Here is a 14,107-nt window from a genome sequence, read left to right on the forward strand (position 1 = left end):
TGTCTTGTTGAAAGTAAATGGGCTTGCTAACTAATACTGCTGAAATCTGGCACTTTCAACTTTCAATGTAATGGTGTTTACAAATTAGCCTTGATTGCTCTGTCAGTTCTTGAATTGCTGTTATCGTGTTTCATCTGAATATACTTCTAGTTGAAGCCTGATCTAGATAAATACTAATATGGTTCATGTAAAACTTTGGATTTAAATTTTTCTTTCTTCTGTGGAAAACTCTGATCTCTATATTTGGGGTTTAGATTTTTTTTTTTTTTTTTTTTTACACCTACAGTTTATTTGGTCAAAGGGAATACAGCTTCTTTCCATGGTAGTCTGTCTTAAGTGAAAACTATCTAGGAACAGTCAGGAACAAATATTGGTCCAAGCTGACTTGATAGGATGTGAGCTTTTCTAATCCTGAGAATATAGTTGATTGGAAGAGGAGAGGAACTGTCTCACATGCTTAGATTTTTGGGGGTAATTTTGAGTGGGCAGCTACCAGGTAGTAGCTTAAGCTATAGAAGTACTCTCTAGATTACTTCTATCAGTAGTTTCTCTAGATTGCTTTTTTAGAGGCTTTCTGACAAACAGCTTGTGCAGAGACTCTCAGAAATTGGAAAAAAAAAATGTTCTTGGTATTCAGATATTTATGATTACCAGACTGGTACTTCTAGGGTTGCTGGCACTGCTATGTACTTCTGAACATCCCAGAGGTGACTCTGAAATGCACTGCAGATTGTATCAGTGAAGGACGGGTGCAGATGCCTCCTGGAAGGAAAGACGTGCAGGGAATGCTGAATACTTGTGAAGACAGAGCTGAGGACCAAATGCTTTTTCCTTTTTCAGAATGAATCCAGCTTTATGAAGAACTGCAAATGAGCAAGAACAGTATGTGTACGTTAATATGATGTTTTAAAGTATTCAGATGCAATGGAGTATGAGGATTTTTCTGTAAAAGCTGTGTTTGGAAGAAGGTGGAGGTTTGAGGTGAGGATTGAGGATGGAATCTGGAAGTAGCTAGGGTGAGGTACCCATACCCAGGTAGTCCTATGAGTTTAAGTATTTGTGCTGTTCGTGGGATAATCCGTCTGTCCTGACTTGGGTATATGGATTGTAAGGGAGAAAGTACTGTTTGTGATGATGCTCTTCTGGACAGAATTTATGACTTGCTGAGTATTTCACTACTGATGTCGTTCTTAATGGACTTTTTCTCTGTTGCTGCATTTGTTGGGAGAATTAATACATTGTGTGCGTGACCGTATTTAAATTCTGTGTGAGGACAGTGCTATTTTCTTAGCACCCATGAGCATGTTTCGTAGGTAGTGGGGTTTAATGAAACCTGTCCTCCAGTGGGCTTGTCTGCTATGTCCCTTCCTTCCCTGTAGTACAGTGCCTGACACCACTGATTTAATAAGGCTGTCTTCCCCATGTCCCCTCTGTCTGCCACAATGTGTCCTCTGGCACCAGGAAGCTGGGAGTTCTGCAGAGCCTCATGCAAGGGTTCTGTTACCCCAGCTCACCACTTCCCTGCCAGCTGGGAGGCCACCCCACTGTGGTGACAGCACGACACACAGGTGTGCTGCCGGGCTGGCAGCTGCTGAATAGTGCAAACCACCTGCGGGTTTCCTGCCCTCTGAAGTTCAAGGTGATCATAATTTCCTTCCCTTATGCTGGCTCTAGGCTTTTCACAGCTTGCACTGCACACTGTATTTTTCTGGTCTTGAGTTCCTTCTCAAGCTTGCTTGAATTTAATTGTGAGATGTCATTGGCACTTTCACTGAGGCTGCTTACTGGTCAGGGTTTCTTTAGGGAAAGAGTAAAAAATTTGATGCCTCACAGGTTTAGGTCACTTGTCACTGTTGTACTAAAACACTGAAGTCCTACCTAAGGCTGCCCAAAACATCTGAAGTTCTGAAGAAGGTTGGTAGTACAGAGGAACTGTAGGCTTTAATTTTGAGCTATATTAAAGGGTTCCTGAGTACCCATGGCTTTGGTTTTGATTGTACTGGGTGCTCTTTGTGCGAGTCCTGTATTTTGCTTTTCCCTTCTACCTGCTTACTTACTATCATAATATAACAGTTTCTTAGGCGGAAGAAAAATGCAAGCCTGTTGCTTAGCTGGTATCCTCACTGCTATGAAAATAAACTACTTTTCACTCTGGAATGCTGCATTGCCTAATTCACAGTATTCTTTCAGCTTAGTTCAGGTAGCAAGTTTTGCTTTCTGTTTGGTTTTAGCAGTACTGGGGAATGGGGAGATACATTATTTCTGTTTCACTCTTAGGAATAAGTGTTTACATTCATAAAGCACACAGTCTGTGTTTTCTAAGTCTTAGGAAATCATAGCCAGGATTCCCATTCAAGAAGCGCTGATGTTTTTGCTTTGGCTGAGTGCCAGTTCTCTTCCACTGCCTTAGGTTTTTTGTTGTTTTGATTTTTCTTTTCTTTTTTTTTTTTTTTTTTTTTAATCCTTACTAGCATTGAGTCTGCCCTCCAGACAAAGAGCAGACAGTGAATTGCAGTGAATGACGTTTGTGAGCAAGGAGAAACTGGGTCAGTCCAAGCTTGTGCAGTGTAGGTATAATATCGACAAGAGATGAGGGAAAGGAGACTGCCAGCGTTCCTTACTGTGCTGTAAAATCTTCTCATGGATCTTGGGGTCATCTAGCATAACTTACTATGACAGAACACTGAGTTATACACAATGTTCATTAGAGTTATTCATTAAGGATTTACAGTTTTCAGCTGGAGTGCTGTCACAATTTTAATTACTTCATGAAACTGCATGCTGAGGTGATGCAGAAAATGCTGATGCCTCCAACATGTATTATTTATTTAATTTTGGAACTCGTGTGTTTCTACCAAATGGGATTCTGACTCCAGAATCTCTAATTTTTAGGAGCTGGAATTAAGTTTGAGAATAGGTGTGAGTTGTGTTTGGCTCTGTACATTGCACAGGATGCTTTTGGTTTGCTGGGCTCTCGCCTTTGTGCTTTCATACCCTCCTGCACACGCTTGGGCCGTGACGAATGGAAAGCTACCTGACCTAAGGATCACACTTAGGCACGTTTTCAGTGGCACAGATGAACGGCTGAGCGTTGTGTCTAATGTGGAACTGAATGTGAAAATAGTGCTCTGTTCTCCTGTAGGCTTTTAATTTGAAGAACAGTAAACAACCAATATTATTGAGAAATTTAAATAAACTTAATCTATGGAATGGTTGATTGTATGATGGTGACTTGTGAGCTTGACAAATAGTTGTCTTCTCTGAAAATAAGGTATTATCATAGTCTTTTTTTTTTTTTTCTTGCAGTACTTTATAACAAAGCCACGGTATGTGCTCACTCTGCACTGAATGCAACGGGGGTGGGGTAAGGATAAATCTGAAAACATGTAATGGAAGTTAAGATTGGCCAAATGACAAGTAAACCTGCTGGGAGGTGAATGGATGTTGAAAATTCCTCTGCGATCTGGAGCCGAGGGGAAATAAAACTGAGGTATGGCTTCACCTGCTTGAGAGCAGAGCCTTTGCGTGGAATCAGTGGTACCTCAGAGACTGGTTAAATCAGGAAGACATGTTCAAAGACTGTGTCTGAACATCTTCAAGTTTGTAGACAGCTTCTCTGTCACTGGAAGCACTTTGTTCAGCCACAGACTTCTGGCCACCTGGAGCAGAGGCTGGGCAGGACTGCTGTGCTGTTGACAAGCTGGCTGATGGTCAGCAGTTTTGTGTGAGATATGGTACCTGCTCTGGTGAACTTCAGCAGTTTTTGATGTTTAGACTGTGATGTTTCTTCAGTTTTGTTTTTGGTGCTTGTTTGCAGGCATTTATTGAGCACTGATACAGAGTAAAATCTCCAGGAGAGATGTAAGGGGGTTAGGATTTTTGCTCAAGGCACTAGGATCTGATTACGCTTGCACAGTTTGGTATAGGGCAGGATATATGGAAACGGTGATTTAAGAAAAAAAAAATTTCAGTTTTAGTAACTTGAATTTAATTGTTGAATTTAGTTATTCTTAAATGTGTTAAAATATGAAATGGTAGTGCAACATGTAGGTACAAGTCTTAAGTATGTGAGTTTAGTATTATAAAATATAAGACAGACCTGTTGGACGAGTTAAAATCTGAATAAGAAGAGTTACTGGCCTAAGCACCTGTAGTTAAAGTTTGTATTAATGCTTAATCGGCTTTTGATAGCTGTAATTGCCTCTTGAAATCTGAACAGAGTATTTTCTTACAGGTTGGTTCATCTGGTTTGGGACAATAAGTGACTTGAGAAAGCAGGAAGTTTTTGTCTTCTATTTTCCATCAGTCTGTAAATAAAAATTGTGCCAGAGGATCTACCAGATTCTGTCTTGAGAAATGTGACCAAAATAAGTGAAGTATGTGTGAGGTACGCACAAACTGCTGTTGTTTGTTAAAAGCTTACATACAAAACTAAGCCATGTACTTCAAGCTTATCTTTTCCAACACATGCATTTCAGTTAGAGTAATAGCTTGTAATTGAAATAACATTAAATGCTGGCTTTGTGTATTTAATCAAATTTCAATTTCCATACAAATGAAGCCCAGCAGACAAGAACAAACAATTAGCATAGCAAATGAAAAGTGGCATTTCATTGTATTAAAAGCTAAAATAGATTCAAATCTATGCTAGCTATGTAAATGCTAAAACCTAACATGCATCCCTAGTCTTAGTTACCAAAAGAGTATCTTAATGTATCAGCGTTTACTGACTGGTGAATCTCTTTTATTAAAGAGAAATTTAGTCATTGCAGCTAGAAGAACCTGAATTTTCATAATCAATGATTCCAGTCACTGAGTTTAATCTTTGTATCAAAGCACTTTCCTGAATTGAGGCTTATATTTTAGAGGCTTTAGAACTCTGGCTTCTCATCTGTATTGTTTCATGTATTTACCCACCTCTTAAATTGTGAATTGATGAGGCATAGAGTTTTTTTTGTACCAGTAACAGTTTATGTATCGGGTCAGGAACAAGTGGTTTGTAAGTAAGGGGAATCTTCTTTCTGTCAGGGATGTATTTCTACTTTAGAAGAGACTGGGCTTTCTAGTCTTCCTTTTTCCAGTAGTGGTGAACTTCACTGTCTTGGACATACGAGGCTGAGATTTAGATTTTGAAAACTTTGATGTATTCACCTAATGTTTTACAGAGGGTGTTTATTATACGTACCTGACACGGGGCCTCTGGCATTTTTACTGGATGTAGCATTTACTTGGGCTGTATTCCTTTTATATCTCTGTCTTGAGTTGAGGGAGGATAAATAATCCTGTTAGTATCAAAGTGTTCTCATTCACCCACCAGCTTATCTTTGCCAAAGTGTCTTGAGGAGTAAGTAAGGCTCGTAGACTAGACAGGTGCTTTTGAGGCTCATAGGGAGTTGGCTTTTGTCACTTTGCAGAAATTTTTACAGCTTGCTGTTCTTTGCCCATTCTCAAGAGCTATTTTCACCCCTGCCGCTTCTCTTACCGCTGTGGTGGTGTGACCTGCTACAGTTCTTCGTGTGTCAAAGCTGTGACTAGTCAATATTCAAGGCTTTTCTTATGGTATGGAGGTGAAGGTCCCAGTTCTGTTCACAGGGCAGCTTCTGGTAGCATAGGGCTGAAACGAGCTGTTCTGCCTCTGAGGGGATGTGTTTAATCCCAGCATAACAGAAAACATCTGTTCGAGCTAATATTTTAAAAAATAAATTAAACACACTAGTGGATGTGCTAGCTTCATTGTCAAAGAACTGTTATGAGGCCCCAATTCCACATTAATTGATACTGGTCTGTACCGCTGTATTTCTGCTGAATTAGTTGGAGCATGCAATCTTTCTGGTTGCAGGGGGCAAACTGTAGCTGATCTGACTTCAAATTAATGTGGACAGACAATAGCTTCATTTGATCTGGAGCTTGCTGTTTTAAAGCCAACTCATCAAATTCATTCAGAAAACTGAACTAGCAAGGTGAACTTGTATTGAATCAACACTGTCTCATGTACCTATTACAGCCTTGATTTGACACTGGAAGCTCTAAAATGAGTGCATGTTGAAAAGTAGTCTCAGATACACGGTATAGATCCTCTCTGCATTTCTTTCAAATAAAACAATTATTTTGAACTAATTACCCCTTATATCTTGCATAAAAAAAAAGGGAAAGGTTAATAAGAAATTAGTTCTAGTTGGAATGCAGGTAGGTATCCTCATCCAAATGCACCTCTGAAAGACTTAAAATGAAGCAGAAAATACAGATTGCGGGTCGTGTGACGCCCAGGGCAGTGCCACTGACCAAGTGTGCGTCTGCTGCGGGAGGGGTGCACGGTGACTTCCCAGCGCTCAGGCTCCAGAAGGAAAATGTTCTCAGTTACATGGAAGGATTGCATGAGATGATGAAACCTGAAAGGGCTTCCTGGATCATTTTATGATGATAAAAAGCTGTGTTTTATGAAAGATGTGAAGCTGGCAGCAAATTAAAGTATTTCATTCATCTGTCATGAAGTCCTTCCTGTGGATAATGCTTGTTGTAAATGTCTGTTTTGAGTACTTAGCAGAAAATCTGGAAATTAGTGTGCTGTAAAGAAATTTTTAAAAGCTAGTTGAGCCGTGTGTTGTGATGAGTGCTGTAAGACACCTGGCATTCAACGTGTAATTGGGAAAATCTTTGAACAAAAGCTTTCTGTAAGAGTGTTAAGCAACCACCTTGAAAACTTAGTGTTTTCCTGTATGAAACCTAGATTTTTCTATTACTCAAAAATCCTGTCTGTTTTATCTCTATCTTAGAAAAATAATATTTGGCAGCTAAAGGAGGTAAAGACTTTTTGTTTGTCTGGCACTGTTTAAATTTGTTTACAATCTCACCTGTTATTTCTGGTGTTTGAGTAATTAAATTTCCAACTGTTTCGTAAGTTTCCTTTTAAATTTCAAATTACAGGTCCACGACTAGCTTTGGCAAGACTTCTTTCAGGCGAGTAACTCGTGGGCAGGTTATGTTACCTAATAATGTAGCCCAACAAATTGGTACTGGGTTTTTTGGCCTTCGCCCAACAGTAAGTTTTGTCTTGGATTGTATATCAGCCTTGTAGAACTGATACATGATCTGAACCTAATTTCATTTTTCTCCTCCTCCTCTTATCTAAAGTTAAGAAGTTTCTTGCTGCCCAATTTGTAGCTCTTAATAAACTGTTGCTAGAGAGAACAGGTGAAGTGTTACCAGAGAATACATCACTATTAATTGTCGATATTTCTGAAAGACAAATGTTCATTCAGATGGGAGTGTGCTGGTGAACTGGTAGGCTGCTTGGGTTTTAGGGAAGAAACAAGTTTTCCTGAAAACATAGAAGCACAGTAAGGACAGCTGACTTCTGCTCATAGGCTCATCTTACCTGTAGCCTTTGGCAAGCTGTGTAATTTTTTACTTTGTTGTAACCACTAGCAGATGGATGCAGTGGCTGGCAAGATTGCTGAGGGTTAACATTATAGAAATGCTTTGACATTATAAAAGCGAAGAGACTGTATAATGACACCTTGCTCTTGAAGTGTTTTCACGTTCTCACACTTCATGGTGTTTTGTAAGTTTATATTATGTATAGTGCAAAAAACTATAATTGCTGCTATTTCCAGTGTTTTATGTGCCTCCCTTCTTCCCAGCAAATGCCGGATGAATTTAATTGCTCTAAAATGAGATTTCAGTCTACTAAATTTTGTACTGTAGTATAGCAAAGACTGCATCTGGTCCTTAAAAGAAAAAGAAGCTTTTTATGTTAGAATTTCATATCTAAATTGTAATCCTGCTGATGTAACTCACCACATTGTATGTGAATGCTGGAGGTCATTGCATTTCTGTTTTTTCACTTCTAGGCAGTTGTTGGTGCCGTTAGCTAATGTCGTATCAGTGCCTCTGCTCCAACAGCTGCTTGCTTGTAGTTGAACTTGTGCCATTACATATTTTCTAACTGTATTGAAAGTACAAAATATTTCTGCTTTAAGAGCTGGTGGGAAAACACGTGTTCAGGGCTGCTATGAGGTGATAGTTTAAGATACTTTCTTCCTCATCCTTCCTTGCTGTGAGTTACCATCAACAGCTATGAACAGTGTGGAATATCTGACTTTAGGGACAAAAGTGGGACTGGTATTTTCAAAACTTTGCTATTTCTTTTTAAGAACTGTTTTTATTTACCACACTCCTAGAAAGTACAAAGTCTAACTGTGTGTGAAGTGATTACTTGCATTTGAGGAAAGACGCATAGTTACATTGTGTGTGCTGTTGTTTGCTCATACATCTTCATGAATCCTCTGCTGCTACTGGCAGCATGACTTGCCTTTTCTGTGGTAAAGAGAGTTGCAATGTTTTCATTTTTCTGCTCTTTGACTTAAAAATAGGCTACTGAAATGAAAATAAATACTTGACAGGTTTGTGGAGACTAGCACCTATCCTGTGCATCCTCACCGCTCCCAAATTTCTGTTCCTTGGCCAAGTATCTCACAGATTCGTTATAGTCTTCCATCTATTTTTATGTATGTATTTTAAACCTGAAGGCTCCTGCCCTGACTAGCTGATGTGCACTGCTCTGGGAGTCTTGAGCTCTGCGTGCAGGGCTGTGTGGAGCATGTGGGGCTGAGGGGAGTGGTGGTGGCAGGTGGCCCTTGCCCTCAGGTGGGTGCTATGTGGCTGGGCTGCTCTGCTAAGCTGCCCGCCCGCTGCTGTATCTTGCCTGGATGACAGCCTGCTGGTATGCATATGGTGGGGCAAATCTGTACTCCATTAATGGCAAGGGGTTTCCAAAAGAGATGATCTTGAGCATCAGTCCTCAAGGAGGCCGTTGGGTAAGTCCAAACCCACCTGGGCACAAGTGAGAGAGGCGGTTAGATGTTCTCAGATGATTACATCTCGTTTCTCTTTGTGCTAAACCACAACTGGCAGCACGTAGAAGCAGCACGATTCATCTGAAACTCTTCCAGAAACTGCACAGTGACTTAGGTAGTTCAGTAACTCTCGGGGATATGGACCCTGGCTCATGGGGATGGTTCAGGAGTTGTTACTGGCAGTGTTTGCAAAATTTTAATTTCACAGTATTTCTTCTAGTGTCACTTTTCCCCCTCTGCAGTAGAATTGTGTAACAGCTCATGTTCCTTGGTCTGAAATAATTAGTGCATCTGACATAGCGTTGTTTCCATTGGGAACAATTGTTCAGCTGGTTTGAGTGGTGTTTTAATGGAAATGTTTTGTACTCTTCCATGTATCCACATTCTTCAGAGAGGAGTGTCTGCAATACGGGAAGTAATGACATTACAGCACGTAACTGGCATTTTTTAATGCCTATAATGTTGGGATGGAATCATCATTTTATCTGAACCAGTCATATGTAATTGTACATGAAATAGTAATGGAGTGCCTGAAATTGTAGAGAAATAAGAGTATTCTTTACTGTTTCTCCCATGTGCGCGTTGGCTTGTAGTGCGTTCCTGGTGGACGCTGCCTGTGAAATCAGAGGGCTGCAGAATAGGTTTCTTCACAGGGTGTATGCATGACTTCTGTTAAAATCTATCAGTAAAAACAGTAAGAGTTTATTTAAAGTATTGAATTGTGAATTAAATTTTGCCATAACTGCAGGTGGATGCAATGGAAGCCTGGATCTGGGCTGAGGATAGGCTTTCACTTGTTAAAATATCTACCACAGGCTCCTGTGTAAATGCCATACTTGAAACTGTGGTAGTAGAACTTTCAAAGAAACCTTTCACTGTGTGTTGACATTGCGCAAAAATGATGAAAGAAGCTGCAATGGTTTACTGAAGAGTTGATGCTTCTCTGTGAGCTTGAAATTTGAATAGTTTTAATTTCAGCTTGAAGTTTTTTGTTTGGTTTATTGTGTTTTTGTTTTCCTCCGCCTAACTTAAAGATAGATTTTAAATTTTCTCTCCTGCTGCATTGGGCAAGTGAACCTTAATCTTTTATTCCTCTGATCAGGGGGAATAAAAGGTTTTATTTCCACTTTCCCTCTTTAGGCTAAATAAATTACTTCAGTTTTTGTTGTGGGGAGAGGGAGAATAATTATGACCTAAGCTGGTAGATTATTCCCCCCATTTCCCCTGTGCTCGTTCACTGTTAGCTGTTTGGACTGAGTAAAACCCTAAATGGGTGAGAACAAACACTTGTCTTGCTGTAAGGTCTGTTGTTGCTGTCGGGAGTCTGGCAGATCTGCCTGAGTTCTTAGCCATTTTGTGACCTGAATGTTTGCTCTGAGTAGGTGGTTGCTAAGAGGATGTGCCCGCTTTTATTTTTGTAGAACAGCAGGTCTGTACTTTGAAGAGAAACCAGTAGTAGAGCTGGATTTTAGTCTAACATTGAATTAGAAGCCTGTTATCAATATCCTATGCCAATTACTAGGTGTATGCGTACAGCTTTTATTGGGAGTGCATGATGACTGGTTTTATTATGCCTGGTCATGTTGTCTGATCACTTAAATGTGACCTCTGTCTTGATTTAGTTTAGACATCTGTTTCAAGAAGGTAACAACTGCAGTTACAGTTCTTTTCTTAGGTTGTAAACTATGGATGAGAATTCTCATACCTGTACTTTTCTCATACCTGTATTTTAAATTTTCTTTTAGAGGGTAGAGTGTGTTTTCCTTTAATACGTGTTCTCTACACATAGTTTACCTGGGATTGTTGTAGGAAAACGTGCTAAATTATTCCAAAACATTAATTGGAAAATTGACAGCCACCATCCAGAAGAAAGATGGACAGTGGTGGTCTGGTGCAAAAGTGAGCCTATGGATGCTAATGGCAACTTGCAGGCTTGCCATCTGTCAACAAGCTTAGAATTGTTCACTTCTGTAGACAGTTTTTTTTTTTTTTTTTTTTTAGCTTCCCCTTGCAAAATGTTTTGAGGGACACAAAATGAAGTTTAATTATTAGGTTCTGGCATTTGATAGATGGAATTGATAAAAAAGGTTTGAAAAAAAATTGTACTTTTTATAATGCTAATTATGTCTGACAGTATAATCATGGCAAGTAGGCAGTACTCTTCTCAAAGCAGGAACTATGTGTTTGCAGATATTGATGGTTTCTTGTAAAGGATGTGTTTGTATGGAGAAATTCTACAAAAGAGCTGGAGCTAAAAAGTGAAAACATGTTCATGGGTATGCACGTTGTTTTACAGATAGTTCTATGAAATGACTCTAATTCAGACTGGACATCTGCACAAGTCTAGTGGGTCCTGGCATACATAGTGATTGGAATGGAAATAGTATTCTGAATTTATCCATAATCTAGCACTTAACTACCATAGCATATTTTTGTTGAACTTGGGCTCTGAGAAAAGTGAACAAGTAGTCCTCAATGCCCCACAAGAAGTAAATGAATAACACTATGGTGATAGCTGCTCACACGGTAGCTTTATCGGGAAGTTTTTTCTGCAGATGTCTGAGGGAATTAGTTCGCAGGCACTGTAAGCCGACCCTCCTGTCTACAAAAACCACAAACATAGAAATAGTCTGAAATGAAGCAGTTTTTAACAGCCTCCTTTATCCAGAGGCTTTGTCCATTACGCTTCAGTGATAGATTATATGATGGATGATGAATATATGTATAGACTTGCAAGAGTAAATAACACTTGAAACAAAGCACAACTTTCTTCTTCTTTTCTAGAGCTCCGCTGCATCCCAGGACAGTTTGCGTGTAGGAGCGGTACCATCCAGTGCATCCCTTCAAGTTGGCAGTGTGATGGATGGCCCACCTGCGAGGACGAGAGTGATGAAGTTGACTGTCCAGGTAAGTAAAGCTGAAAGACCACTCATCCCAGTGTCAGCTTGTTTTGCAGCAGTACTTTGATTCTCTAAGATTGCTTGTTTATTTTAATTTGAAAGTGGAAATTGTTTAGTAGAACTGTACCCATTGTTAACAAACTTTGAGTTGGCTTCTCTTCATTTTGTGCAACTAACACCACAAACAGTTTTTTGCTTCTCTGAATTATCCTTCCGTTCTTACAAACGGAGTAGATGTCCTGGAGATGAGGAGAGTTTGTAGTCTAAAAAGAGACTTTAATGACACAGGAAAAAATCATGTTGCAATTAAACCGAGATGACACATAGGCCTGTGGTTAAATTCAGAATCACTGTTTCAGCTGTGTGAGTATATCACTCAAACTGTACTGGGTGACATTGTTGGACTTACGTAGAGAGCTTGTTTTATTGCTCCCTGTTCTGATTAGGCTTCTTGTGCTTAAGTGGAGAACTTTGTTCTGCCAAACAAGCTGCTGTATTTGCTCTTCATAAATTGTCATGATTATATGCTTTGAGGAGCCTGTCACCAGCAGTGGTTCTCTGCTAAAGCTACTGGATACTGAGCTGTCTTTAAAAAACAAATAAAAATTTTTGATTGTGAATGTGTAATCACAATTTTGAACATTTTTATTTGTTCTTGACAAACAGGCCAGTGCAAATATTTTTCTGTCTTAAAAATGGAGGGACCTGTAAATTATTTTTTTTTTTTTAAAGAACAATGAATCAGGAATCAGAAAGCATGAATCCAACCATGATTTGAAACTTTCCTCTACAGTGTGACTGGGTACATTGAAAAACTGTTTTAAGAAGTTATTTGCCATTAAACTACTTAATTTGCTTGGGAGAGTATCACGTGAACTTTGCGATGTTGTCATCACAGCATTCAGTCTGTCATCATTCTGAGTTTTGAGCTATTTTAGAGAGGTGCTACAAAATAACATTGGTATTCTAAATAAATGTTCTTATTTTGTAGTGGAATTAGAGGAGTAAATCTAACATTCAGATTTTGAAATTGTGCTATAGTTAGCCATCTCCCCAGTGTGTGCTATGCACAAATAATTAAAAGAATGGGTTCAGTACTCTTTTTAGAAGGCTTTTGGCTAATTTCTGTGAGTGTGTATATTTGCAGGACAGGGGAAAAAACTGTTGGTAATTTCTTCAGACATGAAAAATGAAGCTGTGCCATTGATATTCTCTTTAAAGATCATCTTTATGATGTGGGTGGCCTAAAGAAAGATGCTTTTATAGTTGATGCTGTTATTCTTCCTCCTTTTTAGCTAACTTTGGCCAAACATGAAAAACTAGGGACCTAATAAAATTCTGGAAATTGATGGAAATCAGTAACTAGGGGAAAAGCAGTCATGTTAATGTTTGGATTTACTCAAAAAGCACTGAAGGCTTCACTTGTGGGAATATTGGAACATCAACGTTGGTAGAAAACAGTATTTTTGTCTTCTGTTGTTGCCTATTGAGTGTATTAATTGGCAATTTACGTTGTTGCACGGAGGATGCTGCAGGATGGTGTTGACGCGAGGACTGGAGTTAGAAAGAATACTTGGTATATGGCTGGGAAGAGGAATTAATGAAAGTCACGTTTCTGAGTAGATAGGCTCTGCTCTGGTGTTTGGGATGTGGCTCTCGCTGGACTGTCTGGCCTGACGTGCTGAGAAGAACTTTAAGTTAAGAAATGAAAGGAGATGTGTGGGAGAGATTTGATTTATCACCATGCCTGTGTGCAGGAAGAGGAGAATAACGTCCATAAAGAATACTAGAGGGGAAGATGATGGACAGCATAGGGAAGGAAAGTGCTCTACTTGATGAGGAGAGTAATTGGATAAGTAATTGGTGAAAAGGCTGGGCTCAGTAAAACAGCCAGAAAGCTGGGTGTGGCATTTATGAAAGAACTGAGATATTTGCACAGTAATGCAAGGAGTGTAGTCAGCAAACCAGAGGAACGAGAACTACTGGTGTAGGATGTAAAAACTCTATTATACTTGTAACAAAAAAATGATGGGATAGCATTGTGACCTGAAATGGATGTTGAAGGACACGTGTTATTTAGAACTGTCAAGAATAAGGACAGATTGGTGTGCTGGTGTGCATGTGAATGACATGCTGGAGTATAAAAAGGAGTAGATGAATGAAAATAAATCTAAGGCCAGAATGAGTTTGGAAGAGCACGGTTTTCTTATGTTGGCGAAAGCAATACATATGTGACCAGTCACAGGAGAGACTAAGTCCTGGGACGTTGTTTGGGGAGCTAGAGCTACTAATATTAGTAGCACACAGTCGTACTCAGGAGTGATAACTTTCTTCTTTGGCCACTCAATTAAC

At 39.5% G+C, this 14,107-nt stretch overlaps 1 protein-coding gene across 2 annotated transcripts in view; it reads left to right on the forward strand.

Annotated features, from left to right (window-relative positions):
- DGCR2 (DiGeorge syndrome critical region gene 2) overlaps positions 1–14,107 on the forward strand; it is a 45,565-nt gene that overhangs the window by 9,166 nt on the left and 22,292 nt on the right. For both annotated transcript variants that reach the window (XR_015260396.1, XM_086761241.1), the window contains exon 2: positions 11,640–11,762. Coding sequence is in view for 1 of the 2 variants with exons in the window: in XM_086761241.1 (XP_086617367.1) it covers positions 11,640–11,762 (123 nt within the window). In the remaining variant the exon portion in view is untranslated. The remainder of the gene's footprint in view (positions 1–11,639; positions 11,763–14,107) is intronic.

The sequence above is a fragment of the Chlamydotis macqueenii genome, chromosome 17, assembly GCF_036417535.1.
Source record: "Chlamydotis macqueenii isolate bChlMac1 chromosome 17, bChlMac1.mat, whole genome shotgun sequence".
Lineage (NCBI taxonomy): Eukaryota > Metazoa > Chordata > Aves > Otidiformes > Otididae > Chlamydotis > Chlamydotis macqueenii.